General features: G+C 41.4%; 2 protein-coding genes and 1 pseudogene across 5 annotated transcripts in view; 1 reads left to right on the top strand and 2 right to left on the bottom strand.

The window, feature by feature from the left end:
• The window catches only part of YTHDC1 (YTH N6-methyladenosine RNA binding protein C1), a 32495-nt gene extending 14047 nt beyond the window's left edge, over positions 1 to 18448 (top strand). For 2 of the 4 annotated variants that reach the window (XM_085058420.1, XM_085058418.1), the window contains 7 exons: positions 1606 to 1688; positions 3125 to 3161; positions 3254 to 3293; positions 3396 to 3458; positions 4918 to 5052; positions 5706 to 5913; positions 6304 to 6718. In XM_085058420.1, coding sequence (XP_084914546.1) covers positions 1606 to 1688; positions 3125 to 3161; positions 3254 to 3293; positions 3396 to 3458; positions 4918 to 5052; positions 5706 to 5913; positions 6304 to 6353 — 616 coding nt within the window. In that variant the 3' untranslated portion in view covers positions 6354 to 6718. Of the gene's footprint in view, positions 1 to 1605; positions 1689 to 3124; positions 3162 to 3253; positions 3294 to 3395; positions 3459 to 4917; positions 5053 to 5705; positions 6719 to 18048 lie in introns of those variants that run through there. The other 2 variants (XM_085058419.1, XM_085058421.1) reach the window with 2 other exon arrangements.
• Positions 6360 to 16889, bottom strand: LOC146438119 (UDP-glucuronosyltransferase 2A2-like). The gene is made up of 6 exons (XM_085058422.1): positions 16115 to 16889; positions 11951 to 12099; positions 10576 to 10707; positions 10086 to 10173; positions 9249 to 9468; positions 6360 to 8002 (listed from the first exon to the last, which is right to left on the bottom strand). The coding sequence occupies exons 1-6, from the start codon at positions 16827 to 16829 to the stop codon at positions 7726 to 7728; spliced, it is 1581 nt and encodes a 526-aa protein (XP_084914548.1). The 5' UTR covers positions 16830 to 16889; the 3' UTR covers positions 6360 to 7725.
• On the bottom strand, positions 13575 to 16090 carry LOC146438120 (UDP-glucuronosyltransferase 2C1 pseudogene; annotated as a pseudogene).
• Positions 18449 to 18613: the final 165 nt, after the last annotated feature.

The following is an 18613-nucleotide window of genomic DNA, read 5'->3' as shown; positions in this document are numbered from 1 at the left end:
TTCTGCCAAACACCTTTTCCCCGTGGTAGCTACCTTGCATACAGACTGATGTATGGTTTGGGCTGAAACCTTTGGTTAAGTTTCCTTTTTGTGGAAACGTCCTGTGGTAGGTACAGAGCCCCAACAAGAGTCCCCATTTCATTGAGCTTAAAAAAAAGGACACTAACGAGTAGGTAGGAGGAAACCTGGCAGCGCCCCCCTATTTTTGGCTTTAAAGGACTGAACACCAAGATGGCTTTTGGAGTTAAGCTAAGAGGTTTCCAGTGCAATAAAGTATATACAAGTGAAGGTTTTGCAATGGACTGCAAACTATACATATAACACCACCACACCTTCTCAAGCCTGCCAGGGCCTCCATTTATGTATGTGGCTTACAGCTTAAAGTCAGTAGTTGGACTACTATATGAACTGTTTCTATCATATTTTATACCGGTCGTAAATGCACTCTCAAAACTACAAGAAAGCGGTATGTTTATTCTTTACACCAGCTTTTATTTTCTTTGATCTGAATTTGCTGTAGATGCAACTGCTTTGGTTTTTGGGCTTTTTGCTCATACTAAAGAATCTGCTTCCATTTTAAAAAGTATAGTTACTGGGTATGGTGGGCTTTAAAGACTGAAGTTGGGGAAGGGGGAGAAGTCACTGTTTATAAAACTAAAAGCTATATAAGCTTGTTACTGAGCCAGCAAGTTGCACAGTAATTAAGCAATTTAAGAAAGTGTTAATGTCTTGTCGTAAGGAATTATGCTGCTGGGGAGGGGGAGGGGGGGCGGGAAGGGAAGGGAAGGGAATGGTTTTGTAGCTGCTTTGTATTTAGAAACACTGTTACATTAGTATTGGAGTCTCCCAGTAATGTTTGTGTGCCTTGGAGCAAAATAAGCAGCCAGTTGTCAGCTCTTGGTTGAGCATAACAGCATACTGGAATGTAACTTTATAAGGAGCAGAATTCTTAACATCTCTTCTGTCAAAGAGCTGTTTCTTATAGAAAAGAGCTCTAATTATTTTAATTATTAGGAAGCTGGAGTGTTATTAAATTGTAAAATGCACCAAGGTAAATTGCTTAGAACCAAAATTATTAGAAATTATATCTTTGGCCTACCCAATTAGGAAAGCCATAGTTAAAGGTGAAATTTCACAAAGCATGCAGAGTTTTATTTATAAATGTTACAGAAGTAGACCTTTTATAGAAGTCTTTACCCCACAACTATCAAATGCAGTAGTCTTCATACCCTCTGACTGCAATGTTCTGTGAAATTTTTTGTTGTCCGATAGGTTATTTCAAAATGTAACATGGAAAGTGTAATGTTAATTCCTGAGTTCGGTTTAGACAAATTTGTTTCCTTTTGTTTGGTATGAAAGTACAGTTAAAGTTCCTTCCTTAACTACCAAAATTGCTGTAGACAGAAAGTAACAGTGGAATATATATAATTGAGCTATTTCTGATGCTTTCAGTTCAGATTTAAAGTTGTAGAATATTTTGAAGCAAATAGAATTGAGAATTATTACACTGATATCCTGGGCAGCTCAGACTATTCCTGTAAGGTATTCTGCTGTGACGAATGCTCCAAGCAACCTTGTTTAATCTTTGATATCTAATTTGTGTAGGCGTCGACCAGAAGATTATGATATTCATAACAGCAGAAAGAAACCAAGGATTGACTATCCCCCTGAGTTTCACCAAAGACCAGGTTAATATCTTACTGTGAAGATTTGTGTGCACCAATTCACAAATGTTTTCTCTTTTAGCATATCCTTGTTAATTCAAAAGTAAAACATTGTTATAACTGGGATATAATATTGACTTGTTCTAAGTGCTGCCTGCTGATTTAACCGACCTCTCACAGAAGTCAGTGATGCTGTTTCAGTGGTTTGAGAGAGAGCTGAGTTATCCTAGGCTAGAGCTCTTTCTAACAGTCTTGGATTGTGTACATTGCTGTGAATGATCTTCTCAAGTGCTATGATAATGTGGGCACAAGAATAGATCTGATCTACTTGTCAAGATGCTAATCATCAAATGAAAATGTTTGAGAAATTTCCACCTGGGAAAGTCAGCTGATACTGCCTGACTAACAGCCTCTGTGTGGAGATGATGGTAGACATTCAGTTATATTTTCAGAGAATTTTTTTCACAAGCTTGACATAAGAAAGAAAGGGAGATGTTGCACTGCATTTTGCAAGAGAGTGTAATGATGAGTTTGAAAAGGGAGATTTGTTGTTGTCCAGAAAGAAATGTTTGCAGTGGTAGTGCAGCAACAGCACTGGTCATAGTGCAGCTTTTTTTTTTTTTCTCTTCAGAAAGCAGCTATTAAAAAATTGTCATTTTTAGTCTACCAAATTGAGCTTCACATATGTTAGAAAAGCACATTCCACTAGTTCAGTGGTAGATTTGAAAATCTGTTAAGAACATGCCTTTATCTGTCCAGCTTATCTGCAAAGCCAGCATTCTTTCATTCAAAAAATGTTGTTGCTGTTCTCCATCTTTTTAAGACCATTGTTGAAAAAACAGAACAAGATTTTTTTTAAATAATGAAGCTCAGAAGCATTATTTTATTTTAGCACAATCGTGCCTGGTGTTTTGCACCATTTTACTAAGCTCTTTAAAGTTTACTGCTTGGGATTTACTGGAGCTGTAAGAATTATTTTCCAGTGAGACTTTTTCAGATACTTTTTAGTTTGTTTTTAATTTCCTGTGTATCACTGTATCCATAACATACTATGAAATCAGTGTTAAGCATTGCCCATATGAACACATTCTATTGAATATACAGTTAGGAAGTAGTAACAGCCACATGCTAACTGCCCCGAGACAGTACACTTCAAATTGATGTGTGTTTGTAATTCATTTGACTAAATTTCAAATCTTTATTTGCACAGTTTCTCTATTGCATATTTGTTGGTACAGTGTGCAAGTTCTTAGGGGTTTATCTATGTCACTTTTTTGTTATGTCATTATACTATTTGTCTGTATTGTGTATAAAAAGCTGTAAGTTTTTGAGAATAATTTTTAAAATGAGGGTAATAGCAGGTAGACATAATTTCATAGCTGGACACTTTCTAATTAATATAATTAAGACTGTTAACTTGAGATGGTAAACTGAATTAATACTGCTTGATGTTCGAACAGGGTATATAAAGGATCCCAGATATCCCGAAGTAGACAGGTAAGGTGTGTTCATGTTACTCATTTTCTCCCCTGGTAACCTGTCTACATGGATAAGTTGAATTTAGTTCTACAAATTTTTATTCCCAACAGACGATTTTCAGGAGTTCGACGAGATGTTTTTTTAAATGGGGTAAGTTGTTGCATGCAGATTTTTGGGGAGCTTTTCCATTCAGCTTTTGAACTTCCAAAGAGCACTGATCACAAATTCTAATATTACTGTCTTTCATTTTAGTCCTACAATGATTACGTGAGGGAATTCCACAACATGGGACCACCACCACCATGGCAAGGAATGGTTTGTGTCTTGTTGAATTCAATTTTTCTCCTTAGAATACAGCTGCTTTTTTGTTTCCCTGTAAAGGAGCCTGGCATATTCAGTGTGCACTCAACTCTTCACTTTTCCTAAAATGTATCTTTCCTGTAACAATGTAAAAATTTTAGGGGAAAAATATTGCTAGCAAGTATTTTGAAATTTACTCTCAACAGTAGTCTGGCATTCTTAGTAAGCTCTGAGGAAATAGCAGAACCCTCCTTTAAGCCTGCACAAGAGGGTGTGTCACATTCTGTATTCTGCAAAATGTTCATAGTAATTGGCTCTCTCAAACAGCAAATGCATCAGACAAGTTAAAGAGGCTCATGGAATGGGCTGGCATGCTCTAGCACTGTGCAGTGTCTTGCTTCACTGCCAAAGCCAAAAGCATGCAGGAAAGTAGCAAAATGTGCTGCACAACCTAATTAAAAGAAGTCTTCCTGTATTACAGCCTCCACTGAAACACACCTTTTTTCCTACGCAGATGAGCAGATAACCTGAGTGTACATATCTACAGCTATGTAGATAGTTCACTTGTACAAGTTGTGGTTTTGCCTTCACGTCAGGAGGAGTAGTCATAGTGAGGTTATTTTGGTTGTATTTAGTAAGCCTGACCTTATTTTGCATACCTGTAATGAGTCTTTTGGCTCTTGTTTGTACTGGCACTGAGCAGAAAAGCAGTGCCAGATGTAGAGATGCTTCTAAAGCCTCTCATATTTCTCAGCTGAAGCACAACTCCTTACCAACTGAAGGAAGTGAACAAGGTTGTCAGATGAGGAGAAAAACAGTTTTTCAAACACAGTTAAGCCTCCAGAAACTCCTTTTTTTTTTTTTTTTTCTGTCCCCTCTGGCTGCTGTCCAAGTAGTTGTCTAAAATCCAGCACTTCGACTTACTTTCTTTATGGAAAAAAATGCAAGCAAAGATGCTTTCTAATATGGCAAAACAAGACCTTGCTGATTGAAGAAATGGAAGAAGTCAGCCAAAAAATGTCTTGTTTTAAAAAATACTGCTAGCATTTTGTCAAATAATTTATCTTGCAAAGTCAGGTTTTTTTAATTTAAAATAGAAACATTCATAAGGAATGAGTGTGACTTGTTTCTATAAAAGCTTGCTGATTTGGACAGAATTCACATTCTATACGCAAAGGTTTGAAAAACCCAAAACCAAAGCTGCCACATTTAACTAGCGGAAGTATTATGTGCAGTGTCACACTGGGGCAGATGTGGAAGGAAGAGATGTTGGTTTTGGGGAGAGTGTCAACCAAACTTATTCAAGCAATGGTAGAGAGGTAGTAAAGCATGCCAGCCTAATGGAAAGTAGTCTGCTGTTCAGTTAGGAGGCTGTGATCAGCCGTATTTAGATGCTGTATTTTCCATCTAAATGATGCACTCCTTGTGTGCATTCCTTTGAAACATTCAACAAACTTCTGTAACTTTCTTGTAGCCACCGTATCCAGGTATGGAGCAACCACCACACCACCCTTACTATCAGCACCATGCACCTCCACCTCAAGCTCACCCTCCATACTCAGGACATCATCCTGTACCACATGAAGCGAGATACAGAGATAAACGAGTAGTAAGTGTCCACACAGATGGAGGGGATGCAAATCTGCAGACCAGAGTAGGAATCTGGGGTCCAGGGATAGCCTAACCTGAGCTTTGTTGACTGATAAATAGCATTTTTATTAGCCGGGTTAGAGTTCCTTGGAGAGATCAGTTGTTTAGATTGACTAGACACTTCCAGCAAATATGAAAAGCCTTTCTCTACCTGGTGAGGTAGAAGTGAAAAATTCTCAGACTTTTAAACTGAGGTGTGTGCTTAACTTAGCTTCCAGCTGTCTACCTCTCAGCATTTTCATGCTGAAGCCCAGTCAGATTAGGCCATGCCTGTAATGTTGCTTGTGCTTATGGACGCCAAATTACTTTATCAGCAGAATGTTGTGTTTTAAAACACAGTTCTATCAGCTGAATTTTGTGTTTCTTACAGGCACATCAGAAAACAGGGCAGATGGTTAAATTTCTGTTAGCTGGCTTGGAAAGCTCCTTAGCTTTTCAAGTCTTTAATCTGGCATTTGAACCCAATTCTGGACATAGATGCTGGACACCTGTTTGGTTGGGTTTGTCTTTGTTTAAATACTGGGCTTTCTGAAGAGTTAGAGCCAGACCTGTAGGACAGGGAAGGAATTCTAATCTGCGAAAGAAAACAGCAGAACTGTCCTTTCATCGCAGCACGACTATGACATGAGAGTAGACGACTTCCTTCGCCGCACACAAGCCGTTGTCAGCGGGCGGAGAAGCCGGCCCCGGGAGAGGGACCGAGAGAGGGAGCGCGACCGGCCGCGAGATAACCGCAGAGACAGAGAGCGTGACAGAGGCCGTGATCGGGAAAGGGAGAGAGAGAGGATTTGTGACCGGGACAGAGACAGAGGTGAAAGAGGTAGATACAGAAGATAATCTATCTGATCTGAGTGCTCACTTGAAACAAAAAAAGCTTGTATTTTTTTGTGTGTTTACAAGTAGTACATTTTATTTTCAGCTGTCTACTTAAAAGTTCATTGTGTAGAAGGATTTATAATGACCCTCTCTATTCCAAGCATGCAGTCAACTATGAACTGGAAAAACTCAAATAGGCCAAAAATAAAATACATAAGGCTGACACTCAGCTTCATGTTTCTATTGGAACAGAGTTGGAAGCAGCTAAGAATGTAGATATTAATTAATTCTCAATAAGTGTTCATCTACTTAGTAACTTCATTCTGGGTTTTTGAATACTGATGGATAACTGCCTTTTTTTTTTTTTTTTTGCTTTGATGTTTTCTTCCTGTAGTTTCATATGGTTCAATGGGAGAATGCTGCTATCAAGTATGCAAATATTGAAGTATGTTTTTTTGGTTTTTTGTTGGTTTTTTTTTACTATATGGCAGTGTTGTAGCAGCCTTATTTTTTCCCCTCCATTTTTTTAACCCTCTCTGTGAAGTCAAGTGGTTTTTTTTTTTTCAGTCTTCAGTAAAGAAAGCAATATTAAGAAGACACTATTGATACCTAATTTTTAGCCTTTTTAAAAAATCTTCCTGTGTTCAGTAACATTTTGGTCAATTCTCTTGTCAAGTCTCTTTCCAAAATGTACACATTGCTTGGAATGTTCACAACCTGCGTGCGTGGAACCAGAAAATATTGCTGTATTCTACATTGCTACCATTTTTTTTATAAAAATAAATTGGTAACTATTGAAATGTTTAAAACTCCATGTTGGGTTTCTTGGTGTTTTGCCAGCTTTGATAGATTCTGGCAGCTCTAGGAAAAGATCTGTGTTCAGAAATAGTTCAGATGTTCTTGTGGTAGGTGAAATTGATCTGAAGCCTGAATTTAGGAAAAGGACTGCTGATACAGAAGGTAATTGCATTTCTGTTTCCACAGTGAAGTAGTCAGTAACTCCTGCAGCTCATCAGAGTTATTAAGGCCCTATATGTTCAACTTAATCGTATGATCTTTGAGCTAGTGAGAGGATGTCCTCAGCGACAACATACCTGTCTCAGGAATGTGTTAGTTCTGCAAGATCTGGACTCTCCAAACATGTTCTTTGTAATGATCACTTGTTGTTTCTCTCAAATAGAAAATATTTTAATCTAAATGCCAGTTGTAAAACCGTTGGAGGGCAGGAGGGGAAGAGAAAGTCATAGTGCAAGTTCTTCAGTTTCTCCAGCAATTTCCAACTTTTCTAAACTTGTAAGAGTTGCACTGCCTTGTTGGACTTCATAAACTTTCTGCAGTGTCTTCTCATGTAACTAATTCAGACTGTAGCATGTGCTTTAAACACCTCCAGCTCCACCCTGCCGAGTGCTGCAGCCATTTTTAGAAAAGGCAGCACCTTTAATTTAAAACAGAAACGTGTTCATAAGGAATGAATATGACTTGTTTCTATAAAAGCTTGCTGATTTGGACAGAACTCACATTCTATATGCAAAGGTTTAAAAAACCCAAAACCAAAGCTGCCACATGTAACTAGCAGAGGTATTATGTACAGCATCACACTGGGGCAGATGTGGAAGGAAGGGATGTTGGTTTTATTGAGATGAGAAGGAATTTGCTGGCTAAGCAAGCAGCTCTGCCCCGCAGCAGCTTTGTTGTGATGCATTCATTATATGCCCAGCTTAAAGCATATCCTAGTAAACTTCTTCACCAAAGAATGTGCATAAAGGCCTTGTTGAGTCAGCCTAGGAGAAGAAAACTGCTGCTGGGAACAAGGTGTCTATTCTTTCTTCCTCTTTGCAATCCTGCCACATCTTCTACAGCAACATTGACAGCACTTGAAAAGAATGAAGACAGCAATGGCTGTACAGGTGAACAAGAAGGCCAGAACATCCAGGGAGTGGTACTGGTACCAGGTGAGATGGTGAGCAGCTGGTCTCAAGTGCTTTGCTCCTTTGTGGCGCATGACAAATTCAATCCAGAACACAGCTCTGTCCAGAGGCTTAACTGGCTGGTCATGGTGTATCTTGGATAACTTCAGAGCATTTTCCTTGTACCTGGGGAAAAGAAAAAAGAAACCAAGGAGATTTCTCACTTATTCCTGATACAAACCATTCAGTACTTGGCAGTCCTTTTGAGGAAGCTAGACAGCCCTGCTTTTACTTCCATCAGTCTTACTAAAATATATTTGGAACTGGTCCCATTTATTCCTGTATGCATAAAATCAAATTAAGAATAGTAATAGAGAAAGCCAAAATTTTGCAAAGAAAAGTAATTCAAAATTATTCCAGGTACACCTTTTAGAAAAGCAACATGGAAACATTTTCAGTGTTTTCTGTTCCAAGAGAATACTGTGCTGATTTGGGCTGGGATAGAGTTGACTTTCTCCATGGTAGCTGGTGTGGGCTCTGTTTTGGATTTTTGCTGGAAACAGTGTTGATACAACAGGGATGTTTCCCTTACTGCTGAGCTTATACTGAGACCAGGCCTTTTGTGGCTCTCACACCACCCCACCAGTGAGGAGGCTGGGGGTGCACAAGGAGTTGGGAGGGGACACAGCAAGGAAGGCTGTTGATCCCAACTGATCCCAAGGGTTTCCCAGCCCATATGGTGTCATGCTCAGTAGTAAATCTACGGGGAATGCTGTGGTGGCCACATGTACCAGCTGCCATCTAGATTGTTACAGATCACCTCCACAATAGCTGACTCCATCAGATACCTCCAGCAGTGCTGGTCCATTTGCTTCAGGAATTTGCAAGTTCTTACTTGAAGGAACACCTGCCCTTCACACTTGACAGGAGTTGCTGCTAAAGACTCAGAACTTCTGCATTTTTTCCAATCCCTTTGTCAGTGGCCTCATCCTTAGCAAGGGATCCCACGTGCTGGGCTTCCTTATCCTCTATGCCCTGACTGATAGGTATGGTAACCTAAGGATATGGCTAAGTCAGGGGCAGGAGAAAGAACAGTTGTGACTACAGGCAGAGAAGACCTAATAAAACTAGACTTGTCATTCAGAGCCTCCAGAGGATTTACTAGCAGAGAACAGTCCCAAGAGCTCCTCTGAGCTTTCCAAGAACTACTTTTCTCAAAGCACTCATGAAATGTAGTGTAAAGAAAATCAAGTTACTGATCTCTCCCTATGGAGAAATGCTGATTCTCAGAAATGAAAGATGGTTTTCATCTGCAACCCAAACTCCAGCTACTCTGAATTTTTCATTCCCAGAAGAGCCAGCAGAATTTCTCAAATCAGCATCCCAGGATTTTAATAACCTCAACCTCCTGTAAGGCAAGAGCAAAACTCACGTGGAATTGTGAATGACTGTGTTCAGTGCATCAACCAGGTCCTGTGTCTTCATTGTGTTGAAATCCACCTGAACTGCAGCTCCTTTTGCTACCATGTGAGCAATGTTGTCATGCTGTTCGGCAAACATGGGAATTCCAACCATTGGGATCCCGTGGTAGATGGCTTCATAGAGCCCATTGGTCCCACCATGTGTGATAAAGGCCTTTGTCAAGGGATGGCCTGGAACAGGGAAGGAGATGTGCATGTAAGAGCAGCTATGGCAAACTGCATTCACCAGGATGTGAGCACTGCATAGAGAGGCCAGTTCACTGCTAGAGAAGGGAACAGCCCTGACCTCTGGCTCAGCAGAGCTTGCATGCTTAGCTTTCACAGTGTCATTTTAACACATGTGCATCAGCATGTCTCTCCAGACTACCCCACAGTTCCTTCAGCCCTTCTGCTCTTGTGCACTTCTAGTTTTCACATGGTCTCAGGTTCATTACAGCCTCCTGCTTCAGCCTTGCTTAGGTCAAGCATTTTGAAGAATGAGCCCTGGAGTTTAACTGCAGAGGCCAAATCCAACTCCAGAGGATATCTCTACTTTGCTATTTACTCCTGCCTGCAGGTGCTTTTGAGCCTGTATTGAATTTTCCAGACAACTGCCACTAAGCTCTGTAAGTCAGAGCCTTTTAGGGAACTAAGGCTCCCAAGAGCAAAGCTCTTCAGCTTAAGCTGTGAAATGAAGTGTATTCACAAGTGTTACATGATTCTGTGGCCTCAATTAACAATTCTAGTGGGTAAATGATGGAAAGAGTTTGTCCAAGGGTGCAATGGATCTTAAATAGAATCATTCTCACCTAGCAGGTCATTTTGTGGTATCCAGTCATAAATCCTGGTGTTGGAGCCCAGAGTTTCTGGTTTTTTCCCTCTGTACCTCCAGAGGACCTTGAACAATGGAAAAATAAGATAAGCATGGTGCATGTGATGTGCCATTCTGAATTATTACATGTAATTTAGGCTTTATCTCAAAACCACATACCTTTGCCTAGTAATTCAAATGGCTTTGATAGTTGATTTTGTGCTAATTATAAAAATTGCATGGAGTGATTTTTGTATTTTGGCCTGTAGACACACCTCCACGTCATTTGGTTCAGAGGAAGTGAAACACCAGAACTCCCCATGAAGTAGCTCGACAGTGTGTCTGAGAGAGAGCTCAGCTTCCTGGCTGTGTCACATCCAGCAGGGATGCAGGTAAAGAACAGACCACTCCAAACACAAAAGGCTCACTGAGAGCAATAGGAGTGAAACAAACCAGGCAACTTGCTTTAGGCTTGAAAAGAAATTCACCTTTTGTGGAAGCTGGCTGAGGGCTTTGGCAATCACATTACTTTTTTCATCACTTATGTTGAAAACAATTGTCCCAAAACTGAATACGATGATGCCATGTTCCCCTGAGCTCTGAACAAATTCTTCCATTTCCTAGGAGAGGCAGAAAACATACCGGGGTAATTACACAATGCAGATCACACAGATTGCTGTGAACAGAGAGCATAACCTTTTTAGCTTATCAAAGAGGTGATGGTGTTGTGAGCACCTTCTGACAGAAGGGCATGACAAAGACAGACTTGGCCCTGTGGAAAACAGACAATTTTTCCTCAAGAAGGAGCAGGACAAGTTGAGACAGGTAACGGGTGCTTTGTCTTTTTAAAAGCAAGTTCCAGGATAGATTTCAAGCAGCGGAAATGAATGCTGGCACTATCATGAGCAGGCCCTGTGACAATCTCCCTAGCACAGTCATGGTTCTGGATTTTCCTGGAACAAGCACTTTGCATTACATAGCTCTGCTGCAAACTGATAGGATGTTTCAGCATCCTGACCACAGATTCACCGAGTTTGAGCCATCACTTTGTTAGTCAAAACAGTTCTCATTTCTTGCAACACACCAGATTGCTCAAAAGATTTTCTGCAAATCACACCAACAGGTTTTCCTGTTCTCTTAGTATCATATGAACTCGAGTAGTAACATGCAAAAGAGAATGATTATCCATTTTCCCCAGTCAACCCCTGCTACAGGGACATGGGAAGAGAGTTAGAAGGCTTCTTTTAGTAGACATCTTGCACTGAAGATGACCTACACTTTCTGAGGCTCCTACAGGAACGATAATCTACACCAGAGGTTGTCATGTTGTCTTCTTCGGTATTTGGGAAGTTCAAATTCCACCTGAATACTGCAATTCACAGCAGAGCATAGGCTGGAGATGCTCAGTGTTTTAATCTCTTCAAGATGCCTTGAACTAAGGTACAATAGGAAAAGTGTTTATCATCTATCTAGTTCTGCAATTTTGAACCCATTTCACCTGAAGAATTTCTCTTGTCACAGTGCTTTTTAGCATCAGGTATTTCAATGTTATCATGGGCTGCAAATCTGTACCTCAGAATTAAACCTTACACTTAACTACCCTGAGGCAGCACCTGTCTCTCCTAAAACAGACACTGTAGTACCCCATGCTGACATCAGCCATGCTCTTTTAAGACAGCAGGCTCTACACCAGGCCTCAGCTTGGACAAATATGGACAGATGCTCAATAGCTCTGTGCCCCTCAGCAGCAGCAGAGCATCTTCTTTAAGAATGAGCTTTCTCAAGACATGGCTTGCATGGTTGATCAGGGAGACAAACAGTCTTTGTAACAAACCAGCCCATGGCCGAACAAAGCTGGGATACCTTTGGTAGTGGTTTTGCAGGCTGGCAATGAAGTCCTCCAACAAACTCAAAGTTGGGCAGGAAAGGGCGTGGAAATTCAAAATCCCAGTATGTTCTGATTAGCCATATCTCTGCTTTCCCCATCGTCTCACACAGCGTTGTGGGCCTTCCTGTGGACAAGGGAGAAGAGGTTTACAACATGCATGGGAGGGACTTTGTTTGCTCTAGATTGTGAAATAGGAGCCTTACCTTCCTCTTTTGGCACTCCCAATCAGTGTCGTTTATCAAGCATGCATAAAATGAAAACATCCACAAATCTGGACCTATTCCTTGCCCTGTCCTGGCTTCAGGTTCAGCAGGTGGCCATGAGCAAGGCACTACAACCTTCCAAAAGGATTCTGAACCTTCAGGATTGCTTTAGAGCAGAACAAGTGGTAAGCATTTAGTATCTAATATAGAAGTGCCATGCTTGTTGTGCTGGAAGACTTCATTACCTGTGCTTGTAATAAGAACACACTTTGGGGAAGAGAACAGTCACAGAAAATTCAGTTCCAAATAAAAAAATGAATGAATCACAAAGTGATGATCACCTGTCAGGGAGGAGGAACGTTTTCTACAGAGTTCTGCAGTATTTTTCAAATGGTGACTCATTTAGTGGCTGCTCAGACAACAATAAAGGACAGGTACAGACATCTCTAGTTTTCTTGAGGACTGGAGAAACTGACCGTCAGCTGCTTCTGACACACATCAGGAAAAACTGGCCAACTCCATAGATACTTTTAATGCCATTTTATGCAAAATCCACAGTTTCTAGAAATCCATCTGAAGAAAAACTCTCTTGGTAATCTGATGTTTTATAGCTTCCCATTTGGAAAAATATATATTCTAAGATACATGCTTGCAAGTTGTCTTTGCAGTATTTTCTCCACAAAGCAAAACTGGGGAGTAAAAGGGTTAGAAGTTTTGATAAATAGCTTTCCAAAGCTGGCCTGATTCCAGCAGGAATCAAGGTAAATAAGCAGAAGATAAAAATTATCTGTAGGGCATCTTTTTATGCTACTTGATCAGTATAATACTCTACACCAGTAATTCTTTCTTAATATATAAACTGAAGAGTAATGAGTCAGTTACAAACTTGCTGGAGTGAAAATTAAGTCTGCGTTACAAGTAGATTGATATACAGGTGTAATTAAACCTTGATGTAGTATTAAACAAAGCAATCCAGGGAAGAGGGACTAGTTTTCAGAGCACAGAGTCGTTCTTTGCAAATGCAGGAAGAGATTAGACAGCCACAGAAGAGATGCCCTTGTGTTTGCTGTTCACTTGTTATCTGCCTAAACTTAGATACCCTGGACAAGATTCAAAGTCCATTGAACTAAAAGGTCTCTCTTTAATAAACACTGAATCATGCCTGAGTTGTGCTGTGTTGGAACAAAGCTGTCAGGTATGTCTGTAGTTTAAGGAGACTATTTCAAAGTCTGAATGGTGGATGAAAGGGAAAGGTGACAGCATTTATAGTTTGAGAATCTGAACTCACACTCAACATCCTGCACTACACACAGCTGCAAGATACTTCAGGGTTGCCACCTCTGCTGGCCTTTGAGAAAGCGGATTTTGAGACAACAGCATTGAGGTCCCAAAGCATTCAAAGGCACAACCTATGCAAGAAAAGAAACCACTCAACAGCTGCCTTTCCTAAGACATTACTGTAGTACCCATCCCATTCATCTCGCCAAAACTTCAAGAAAAATCCATGTAAAAGTAAAAGAGGAAGTTCTGCAGTCTTTCCATAAAGGACATCCGGTCTGTCAGCCCCGTTGTGCTCGCAGGCACATAGGAAGGTGGGGATGGGAGCCCACCGCACAGCTGCTCTACCACATTCCCATCAGAGAAGCGGAAGCTGTAGACAAAAGGGATCTCCAGGATTTCTGCTACGAGCTCCCCACATACAGACAGGGGGTCAGCAATCAGAACATCAAACTTGGCCTGCTGCAGCTTTGCTATCAGATGAGAGTTCAACACCAAGGTGTCACAGGTCTGCTTTGACATATTGGTAAAGACCTCCAGTTGCTCTTTCATCATCCACATGATCTCCCAGGGGAAGAGATCAGAGGCTTCATTCATCCAGAAATTGAGGAAGTCCTCCATGAAGGCATCCAGGGTCTCCTGGCTAAAGGGGACTTACAGAACCTCAAAAGTGAAAGGGGAGGAGGCGTCCTGGTAGTTGATGAGCAGATTGCTTGAGGGCACCAGCACAGTCACCTCATGACCCCGGAGAACGAGCTCTTGCAGCACTTTCACATTGATCCAGTGACTGGCATCGGTGGGCCAGACCACAACCTTCCCACAGAAAACAGTGCTCCAGCAGCATGTGTAGGCCCAGAGCAGCCAGGGGAACTTTGGCCCCAACATCTCAGCATTCCTCGTGCAGCTCTGCTCTGGCTGAACTGGAAGCTGTGCACTGCTTCACTGTGCAAACACTTTTGAGCTAGCCAATAAAAGTGGCATCTCTTTGGTGACTAGACTAGCAAGCATGCCAAGATTGGCACACGTGGCAAGAGGGCATGTCATAACACAAACCAATTCTCATGGGAGAACAGGGCAAGGAGCAAATCCCGTTCTGAAGTGTCCTGCAGAGCCACAGCTGATCTCAGAATTACAGCACCTCCTAGCTGCTCACCACAAAGGGCATTTTGCAACATGTGAAGACCAGAAGCCTTTTCCCTGCATTGTGGTTTAATCTTGACAGGCAGCTAGGCACCACAGAGCCTCTAAATCTCCCATGGCAGGAGGAGAAAAGGAAGGGCAAGAGTTATAAAACTCATAGATTGAGACTGAGACAATTTAAGGGGGAAAAAAGTAGAAAAAGAAAAAAAAAAAAAGCAAGCCTGTAAAGCAAGTGATGCAAAAAGACCAGTTGCTCACCACTAGCCAAACAATGCCCAGTGAGTCCATGAGAAACAAGAGCCCTGACAAACTTCTCCCCTGTATCTTTTATTTTGCTGAGCTAAGCATCATCATGGGCTGAGGTATCCCTTGGATGTGTTGGGCTCAGCTGCCCCAGCTGTTTCCCCTCCCAAGTTCTTGTGCATCTCCAGCCCCTCTCAGGGGTGAGGTGGGGTGGGATGAGGGCCAAAAAAAGGCCTTGACACTGCTCAGCGGTAGTTAAAACATCCCTGTGTTATCAACACTCTTTCCAGCACAAATCCTTCATGTAGCCCATGTAAACCAACAAAACAGGTATCACACATGGAGCCTAAAATGCTAAACCACACAGCCGACAATAGAAAAAGACACCAGAAGATCCAAACAATTCTGAGGCTTACAAAACAGACACCAAACCATGCTTCAGCCAGCATAAGATTTTCTAGTCTCTGTCATCATAACCTGGTAAGCAACACAAACACACAGCTAGGTGCTCTAATAGTAGAATATCTTAACTTAGCTCTCTCAGCAGAATTATATCTTACTAGTGAAATATAAAGAAAAACACTTTAAATCTCATATTAGAATATTCCCCATTTGATCTCCCCACCAGCAATGTATATATATTTGGCCTGTTTCCTTTTAAGCATTACTATAATCGCCTAGAGCAAAAGTGGGAAAATAATTATGCAACTATTATTTTTTAAAAATTTCTAAAAATTACTAGATAAATACAAATATCCTCTAATAGTTTTTAGACACTTTCAGAAGAGCAAAGAACTATGTCTCTGCAGATGGCCTTTTACCCCTGTGAACTGGGGCACTTCTGATCTTCCAGACATTTAAAGGGCCATAGGAGGCCACTATCTCTCATCTTGAGACAAGGGAGCAAGCAAAAAGGGTGCTAGAGAAAAAAACTACTAGTGCTTGGTGTGTATATAGTATTTTTCTGTTCTTATTGTTTGTGTTGTTACCAGAGCTGCATATGACAAATGGGCTCTGTTTCAAGTGGCTTTAGCACTGTTTTACATATCCTGGAAGTACCTGTACAGACTTAGCTGTACTAGTGGAGCAGGTCAAGATTAACAGGCAACATTTGTACTTGCTTAAATTGATTGTTTGAATTGACACAGGAATTTTGAAGGAAAGACAGTGAATATGGGGCTGTCTTGCTCCTAATTTGTGTCTCAACCTCTCAGCTCTGGGTATTTACTCTTGTGTGTACAGCAGATGTAATCTCTGGAAAGAAAGCAGCCTTACCTAAAACTTCACTGTAGTATTGATCCCAGTCTCCCCAGAGAACATAATGAAATGCAAAATCCTGCAGAGTGTAGCTGAGGATGTTTTTTATCCTTTCCCAGAAGGTCATCCTATCTGTTAGGCTGGTTGAGGTGGAAGGTACATAGGCAGGAGGTGATGGGAGTGTTCCACAAAGCCGCTCCACTGTGTTGCCCATGGAGAACCGGATGGTATACACAAAGGGGATACCCAGCTTCTCAGCAACCAGCTCCCCACTGGGTGACAGTGGATCTGCCAAAAGCATATCAAATGCGGATGCCCTCAGTCTCTCCATCATGGCCTCATTCTTCACAACTCCATCACAAATTATTTTGGTCATGTTCTTCATCTGGTACATCATTTGAGCTATCTTGAAAACACTTTTCCAGACAGGTAGTTCTCCCACCTCATAAAAAAAAAAGTACAAAATTTTATCCATTAAGTCAGCCATCTCCTCTTTGGTGATGGGCACCTCAATCACTTCAAACTGGAAGGGTGATGGCTGTGTGGGATTGAGGATGAGGAAGCACGAAGGCAGCAGCACGGTCACCTCGTGGCCCCGGGCCACAAGCTCCTGGAGTATGTGCTCCATGTTCAACCAGTGGCTGTTGTCAGCTGGCCAGACCAACACCTTCCCCCCGGACACGCAGCCCAACAGGGCCAGCAGCCACAGCGCTGCCACCTCCTTCCCTGCCATAGCCTGCGCTATGTAGCAATGCCCCTGTGGCCTTCCTTCACCCGGAACAGAGGCGCTCTGGAACTGGGCTGGGCATGCGTGACATCGCCTTGGTCCCGAGGGCAGGGAGCCAAGGTAGGCGTTGTGAAATCCTGTATTGGATAATAGCATATTTTCCTAGAGGACAAAAAAGAGAGCTGGCACCCTCTGGTGGTTTCCAGCTCGCTGAAGGTGGAAGATGTGATTCCTCTCGAGCAGCGGGGAGAGCTGTCAGCCCTGGGGAGCTCAGTCCAGCGAGGATTGCATCCTGTTGGTAATCCTGTCCCTCCTGCCTGTCTAACCACAGTCTCTGTGTTACTTGTTAGGTAGAAGAGATGACTTTTTCATTCTCCGGCTCTTTGAAACACTGGGTAGGCAGCAAAGATGCTCACAGACTGTGTGGGCACCCTTTGGCTTTCATGAAGCCACGGAGCATCCCTTTAAAACACACTTAAAGTGGTGATCCAGGGCTGCAGCCAAAGAGTTGCATCTCAGAGTGGATGAAACTACACAGCAAATGACTCCAGTATCAGAGTAAGACTGTCCTCATGTGAACTTGCTTCTTCCAGAGCGTGCATTGTGGGACACCAGGAAGGGATAATGTGGGCTTCCTGCCTGCCACTAAGTGCCAATTATGCACTATAAATGGAACCAGAAAATCCATTAAACAGTTTCATTTATAGGGTCACTTCTGACATGCAGAGTAAGAAATAATGTAAGTTCTCTTTACCATGCTGAAAACCATTATTATAGGGTTTCTGCCCAGTTCTGTTACACAATTTCCTAATGTTGTTGTGCAAGATTTTTGCTATGGTTTCTGTGCTGCCTAGAGCATCCTTTCTGGGATGAAAATGCAGGTGACGGAAAGAGCTGGACTGTGAGAAGCCAAGCTGAGATATCTTTCATTTTCAGCTATCTTCTTGACGTTTGTTGTGTAAAAGGATTTATAATGACCCTCTCTATTCCAAGCATGCAGTCAACTATGAACTGGAAAAACTCAAATAGGCCAAAAATAAAATATGTAAAGCTGACACTCAGCTTCATGTTTCTATTGGAACAGAGTTGGAAGCAGCTAAGAATGTAGATATTAATTAATTCTCAATAAGTGTTCATCTACTTAGTAACTTCATTCTGGGTTTTTGAATACTGATGGATAACTGCCTATTTTTTGGTTTTTTGCTTTGATGTTTTCTTCCTGTAGTTTCATATGGTTCAATGGGAGAATGCTGCTATCAAGTATGCAAATATTGAAGTATGATTTTTTTTTTTTTTTTTTACTATATGGCAGTGTTGTTGCAGTCTTATTTCCCCCCCCATTTTTAACCTTCTCTGTGAAGTCAAGTGGTTTTTTTTTTTTCAGTCTTCAGTAAAGAAAGCAATATTAAGAAGACACTATTGATACCTAATTTTTAGCCTTTTTAAAAAATCTTCCTGTGTTCAGTAACATTTTGGTCAATTCTCTTGTCAAGTCTCTTTCCAAAATGTACACATTGCTTGGAATATTCACAGCCTGCATGTGTGGAACCAGAAAATATTGCTGTATTCTACGTTGCTACCATTTTTTTATAAAATTAAATTGGTAACTATTGAAATGTTAAAAACTCCATTTATGGGTTTCTTGGTTTTCGAAGTTTGCCAGCTTTGATAGATTCTGGCAGCTCTAGGAAAAGATCTGTGTTCAGAAATCGTTCAGATGTTCTTGTGGTAGGTGAAATTGATCTGAAGCCTGAATTTAGGAAAAGGACTGCTGATACAGAAGGTAATTG

The sequence above is a fragment of the Lichenostomus cassidix genome, chromosome 4 (genome assembly GCF_008360975.1).
Source record: "Lichenostomus cassidix isolate B80296 chromosome 4, HeHo_3.0, whole genome shotgun sequence".
NCBI classification, from domain to species: Eukaryota; Metazoa; Chordata; class Aves; order Passeriformes; family Meliphagidae; genus Lichenostomus; species Lichenostomus cassidix.
This window is presented reverse-complemented; position numbering and strand designations above follow the sequence as displayed.

Coding starts and splice junctions, on each gene's coding strand:
- LOC146438119 (XM_085058422.1), bottom strand. CDS start 16,829: ATGGCAGGGAAGGAGGTGGCAGCGCTGTGGCTGCTGGCCCTGTTGGGC. Junction 10,174..10,575: donor TCAGCCAGCTTCCACAAAAG/GTGAATTTCTTT, acceptor CCATTGTTCAAG/GTCCTCTGGAGGTACAGAGG. Junction 9,469..10,085: donor ACCACAAAATGACCTGCTAG/GTGAGAATGATT, acceptor TCCCTGTTCCAG/GCCATCCCTTGACAAAGGCC.